The sequence below is a fragment of the Augochlora pura genome, chromosome 7 (genome assembly GCF_028453695.1).
Source record: "Augochlora pura isolate Apur16 chromosome 7, APUR_v2.2.1, whole genome shotgun sequence".
NCBI lineage: Eukaryota > Metazoa > Arthropoda > Insecta > Hymenoptera > Halictidae > Augochlora > Augochlora pura.
The window spans coordinates 13,504,302-13,510,619 of NC_135778.1; the positions used below are offsets into that span (position 1 = coordinate 13,504,302).

The window sequence follows — 6,318 nt, forward strand, 5'->3', positions numbered from 1 at the left end:
TGCGATGTATTTGTATCTACCACCGGGTATTCTATGTAAGCCCGGGGGAACATTTATTGATCAAACAAATTAATATATTACAATATTATATACAGTATATTGTAATATATTGTAATATAGTATTTTGTAGAATATGTATACATCGATCGCTTAACGAATTCGATATTTCAGATATATCGCTGTTAGGGGATCCGGATGACACCGCTCCGGAAAAGACAACAGTTCCCTGTCTTCTCAGGTCGCACGAGGTCCCGGCGACCACCGCGTCTACCTCGCCGATTAGACAATCGCCATCGGTAAGTTGCAATCTGCTCCGATCTCGTTTCCAATAAACGTTAGCCTCGAATACTGCGGACTCGATAAGTACAGCTTTCGATGCACGCGTCTCTACCGTGATTTAGATCCGAGTAAAAGTAAAACTATAAAATGGGGATGCAAACCGGTTTCTCGATTCTTCGAGAACCTTAAGCAGATTTCGAACGCAGATAGCGCGCGGATATTTCAGTTTGTTAATGAGTAGGCTGCTGCAGGTCTTATGCATTTGTAATAGTAAATGAATAAGAGACCAACGTTGCATGAATTTAAGAATCTTGTGATATTTTTAACTTATCAATCTCTTGCGCTATAACAACGAGTCTGTAACGAGTAGCATCCGTGACAAAAATTTTATACTAATTCATACTAATTTCTAAGAAATTAGTAAAATTTGAAATCTTTATTCCTCTATTTGTTAAATTGAACATCCTGCACTATGATTTATTATTTCACATCTTGTCACACTGTTCTAATTTACAGTTTCATTTTTATTTCTTACAGTCGATTAAGAATATTTTTATACTGCGTAAAAATCTGCGCTCCGGTTGTTGCTATTAAAGTGATTTTAAGATTATTCGATGGGTTACAGATTTTACGAAAATGTAGTAAATTGTAGAAGATGTAGTTAGCGACGGATGCTCGAGATTTGAACGTGTCTGCGGTTTTTATTATATCGATGAAAAACGAGGATATTGCGTGACGTTTCTCGATTATTTTCGAAGGGCACGGTAACCTCCGACTGCGGAGGATTACTCGTTGGGGGCGAATTAACTGCTCTGAAGCATGAGATACAACTGTTGCGGGAGCGGTTAGAGCAACAGAGTCAACAAACCAGAGCCGCCGTTGCCCATGCGCGATTGCTTCAGGATCAGCTTGCAGCTGAAACAGCAGCTCGTGTCGAAGCTCAAGTAAGTGACACTTGACACTTGTTTAATGGATTTTCGATATCGTCGGCACGACTTCTGAATCTACACGGTGCTCAGAAACGTGCGAACAAAAATTTATTAATAGAATGCATGATTTGATTCGAAGCGGCAAATGCAGCGAGCGACAAACTTTTTCGTCAACGGCTTTTCTTAAAATGAGAAGGCGTAATTTTATTATCGTAGGGTAGTTCGAGATCAAGATCAGTTCAATGAACTATAACGGAATGGCCTTGAACGTCATTTAGAAAAAGATTCATGATCTTGACGTTCTGAATAATGTGAACTTGAGAAACATACTTAGCTTATCAATAATGAGTTACAATTAGTTTGCAGATTTTGTGCACTTATCAATAATTGGTTATAATTAGTCTGCAGATTTTATGCAAAACAATAAAGACATTTAAAGAATTTACAAATATAGTGTCTTTAAACTTATTAAAATCATTACGAGAAACGTGAATGTGCGCGTAGCTTTTGTATCTTGCAAATAAAGCACGGAATTTTTATTTTATGTAAAGATCCACAGTCTAGTTATAACAATTGTCTCTTCGAATCGTGTAAGATTTATCTTTAATTTAATTTTTTTTTCTCGTCGCAAACAAATAAATTATATATTAGCTATGAAAAACGTTTTGTTAGTCGCATTAACGAACTGTAGTACCAATTGTATATAAATGTTTTAAAAATCTATAGTTTAAATAAGTTGTTGGAATTGTTTGTCTCGCTAGGCAAGAACACATCAGTTGTTGGTGCAAAACAAAGAGTTGTTGGAGCACATTGGCGCGCTGGTCGGCCACCTTCGAGAACAAGAACGTATCTCGAGTGGTCACGTCAGCTCGCAGTCGCAGATGCCCGGTTCAACAACGATACAACAAACAACCACGATCCCTGACTTGTCGAACCTCGGCCAGGTAACGCTCTATCGAATACCCTGACAACAAGTGTTCGACAGCCAGCAAGCCGTGTGTGTGTGCGAACGTTGCATTTCGATTAACGTTTAACAGTGTGTATTTTGTACTGTCCTAATTTTCTTTTCGTTTTTATACCGTAACGCCTTTTGTACCGAAGCCTTTTTTTTATATTTCTTAATAAACCGATTTCCATACACTCTTTTTCTATTCTGTTTCGCACCCTTCACACGATCATCGGGAAAGAAGAACGTCGAACGATCTCGATCTCTTCACACAACTCACCTAAACACACACCCTTTCATTTGTTCAACTTTTGTGCGCTATTCTAATCATTTCTTGAGATTAAATTCAATTATATATTTCGTTGTAATATGAAAAGATAATTCAATTTATCATTAAAATAGTTCTGTATGTTTCAGCTAATTGCTGCAATATAAATTTTGACATTAAACCATTAAAGTAGTGAGTAGTACGTAATGAATTGTAAAATTGTTTGTGCATAAAGTTGAACAGCGCACGGGGGTTCATGCGACATTTTATATGTCTTCCGTTGCCATTATTATTTGGTTGGAGAATGACACGTCCGTTTATGCTGAATGATTTTGTTGCATTGCTCTAAAAACGTCCGCTAAAGAATGTTCGCTAATCCGACTGATGTTCTAGTTATTTTGCACGTGTGGGTAGGCTGCTCACGCATAATCGGATCGTTTCGTACACAAATCGCATACCCGCGAAGATCGCACAATAATCGAAAAAAAAAATTTGAATCCTCGTCTGACTGTGTTTAATTCCACTCAAGGTGGGGAAAAGAAAGATTTGCCTGAATCGCATTACACGAGGTACAATTAAACCAAATCTAGATGGTAAGCAGTCTTTGAAACGCGAGAAAAGTCGACCGCTTATGCGCGACACGTTTCGCCCCTAAGTTGGCCGACAGGAAGATAGCAATTTAATGCCGGCATTAAAGCTGAATCGCTAATCCAATAATCGTGCTAAGCGCCGGTGTGACGCTGTTATGTAACAGGTCTTCGCACGGGACTTTGGACTTTGTGCCACCAACAAATGCTAGGTAACGTTGTCAACCATGAATCTTTACTATGCACCCTCTGCCAAGTTTCTGATACCCTGATGCACAATTTCTACGGCATTGAAAATCACTTTTCTCGAATCTGAAACTTTTCGTGCCTATCTAAACTATATAAAATCCAGATACGTTAATCAACCGGGAGCAGAAAGTTAACTCCACTGTATTAGTCACTGGTGTTTCTGTTTACAAGGTGTTTCTGTTTTGAGTATTTGAACAAAACAACTTTGTTTTATAATAATTCAATATATGTACAGTGGCTCACTAAAGTATTCAAATACCTTTTAAAGTGGAATAACTGTTTAAAAGCTGCAATAAACGACGAGAACTTTTGCCAGATGTTAGAGCGAGTAATTTACTAGATAATATCTAAAAAGTTTCGAATGGAAAAATGTAACGTAAGTTTCTTACTTTGTTTTTTAATCATCCCGGTTAATTACAAGTTTTGAAAGCACTGTTCTATACAATGTTTAGTGAACTAGTCCGTCTCATATCTCAACAAAATTCAGGTCATTTCGTCCAATTTAGTAAAAGTTATTCTAGTGTTTCACTGTGCGTAGAGATAGAAACGTTTAAAGTACTAAATGGAACACCTTGTTTTGCAATTAGTTTTGCACGGTTGAAACGGCCACAAGCGGATAAACATCTGGAGTTTATGCATGAATAATCAGTTATATTGGTACCGTTTTGTGCCGATGTTTGCATACGGTTGAGATATATACTATTTGGAAGTGTACTTTAACATTGTATTCCATGATCAGTGCCAACGGACAGGAGGACAGGGTTCACCATGGGAACTGGATCCGCCATCCCCCTACTGTTCTTATCCGCCGGACTCCTTGTACTCTGGAAACCTGAATACGCTAGGGATTCAAGCAAACAGTAGCACCGAGCAACTGCAGTTCCAGACGCAGCTGTTAGAGAGGTTGCATAACATAAGTCCGTATCAGCCTCAAAGGTCACCGTACAATACACCATCTCCATATGCAATGGGCCCTAGTCTCCTGCTACCACCCAGCAGCAGACCATCTGTGAGTAAACTGAAAATGTTTGTACTGTCTTACGCAAATCGAATCTCGGCTGCTTCAATTAAGAAAATAAAGCAAACACTTCAATCTTGCAGAACTCAGCCCAGCTGTCTCCATGTTCCATGTCGCTGCGGGTCTCCCAACCGAACAGTTTCTCATCATCGCCTATAATGACACACAAGTCAGAAAACTATGGGATGAACCTGGAGGCTCAGGACACAAAGTCGACGTTCATAAGACCCTTACCGTGCTCCGGTGACAGGAACGCTGTACACCTTGCCCAGGAGATACTGAACAAGCAGGAAAGAATCAATTTGCACGACGAGATACCGCCAATTGTGCTGGATCCTCCACCTCAGGGTAAACGATCGGAAGCTGCAGGCAAACAGACGGCGATGAAAGAAAAGAATTCGACGAATCAGATAGCAAACAATAAGAATCCTCAAAATCAGAAGAACCTGGCGACTATATTGAGGACACCTGGACCACCGCCATCGCGCACCACCAGTGCTCGCCTACCCTCCAGAAGCGAGCTGATGTCCGAGGTGCAGCGCACCACTTGGGCTCGACACACGACCAAGTGAACAGTTTCTTTCCGTAGCCTTTACAAAGATTTCAAATATCTTCTACATATCATATCTCTCAGGTAGAACAATTAAGAACATCGTTTCGGAGTATTTAAGAAAAGAAATTGACCAATGGAAATAATCATTCATGCTTATAATATTAAAGCTAGCGCGAGATTAGAGGGAATTTAATTAAGAGTTTATAGAGTTCACTTGCATTCAGCTAACGTAGCATTCTTACTTGTCGTTCTACCTGAGTGCATACATTGTTAAAAGCTAGGATCGAGTAATGTAATTGTTACGAGGAAACGCGACAGGCTGTTTATATAGGACATGGAATGTTAGTTTTTAATGTGGTAAGAGGAGATGTTGGTTTCGAATTTTCGTTTACAATGGTTTCTTTGCACTGTATCGTTGTAAGTTTCTACTAGCATACGCGTTACTCCGTTGCGCAGCATTTATGACAAATTTAGATCCCCGTAGACATTATTTAGCTTCTGAGAGGATCGCGTAGAAAAATATACCCGTTGGACGACCACGTGCAAGACCGGAAGGTGGAAACCGATGCTAGGCGGTACGTCGAGTAATGTCGATGCAACTAGTGATCATTTTAGACTGTCAAGCTTGTGCCAAAATGAATGGAGGTCCTGGGAGAATTTATTTTCGCTAGAGCGAAGGAAAACGTTTGTGATCAACGCATGGTAAAGACGAGTGTACATACATGAAGCGACGTTCTTGTACATATTGCGAGACCTCGAGCACTTTGTATAATGGATATTGTATCGTGGACGGTATATGGGTTTTAGGGTAACATTGCCTTAGGGCAAGAGCGCGTTGTATAAAAAAGTGTACTTTTGTAATATACGTAATTTCAATGTAGCGCTTACGGTATTCTGTTAGTATAGTTTCGTCGAGAAGGCAGAGAGTACATTGAATCCGTAATGCTCGATTAAAAGATTGATAAATACAGATCTTCCTTGCGCACACCACATTCGAACAATAATTAAGAAGTGTAAAGTAAGATAGATTATCCCTTGACTGTTAAGGTGGAGTCACAAGTACGCCAAACTTTGTCCATTATTAAAAATCCACACTTTAGTAATGTTTACAAGAAATAAAAAACCAATCAGCATGCATTCAAATAAACAGCGTTAATAAAATTTTGTTTACAGCAAAATTAATTATTGGCTTAAACAAACTCCGCCCTGGTAGTTTAGGTTTACAAAATATAATCGAGTCTAATGAGTCGATCGGTATGAAAAAACGTTGGAGCTTTCAGGATAGGGTGGAAGTTTATCGGAACGTTGATTGAATGGTTGTCGGCCACGACATCCAATTAATAAAATGATCTGTAAACATTTCTATGAACGCGTTTAATTGTGTCACACGAGCTACACCTGTTTCCAATTCCTCCGATAATTCATATCATTCAGGTTGCGCTACATTCGCCCATTATTAGTGGCGTGCAACTGAACGCGTGCTACTATC

At 39.3% G+C, this 6,318-nt stretch overlaps 1 protein-coding gene across 4 annotated transcripts in view; it reads left to right on the forward strand.

Annotated features, from left to right (window-relative positions):
- Positions 1 to 6,161, forward strand: part of LOC144472135 (carboxyl-terminal PDZ ligand of neuronal nitric oxide synthase protein) — a 51,151-nt gene extending 44,990 nt beyond the window's left edge. For 2 of the 4 annotated variants that reach the window (XM_078184904.1, XM_078184905.1), the window contains 5 exons: positions 172 to 296; positions 1,038 to 1,223; positions 1,970 to 2,152; positions 3,998 to 4,267; positions 4,360 to 6,161. In XM_078184904.1, coding sequence (XP_078041030.1) covers positions 172 to 296; positions 1,038 to 1,223; positions 1,970 to 2,152; positions 3,998 to 4,267; positions 4,360 to 4,848 — 1,253 coding nt within the window. In that variant the 3' untranslated portion in view covers positions 4,849 to 6,161. The remainder of the gene's footprint in view (positions 1 to 171; positions 297 to 1,037; positions 1,224 to 1,969; positions 2,153 to 3,997; positions 4,268 to 4,359) is intronic. The other 2 variants (XM_078184902.1, XM_078184903.1) reach the window with 2 other exon arrangements.
- The last annotated feature ends 157 nt before the right edge of the window (positions 6,162 to 6,318 follow it).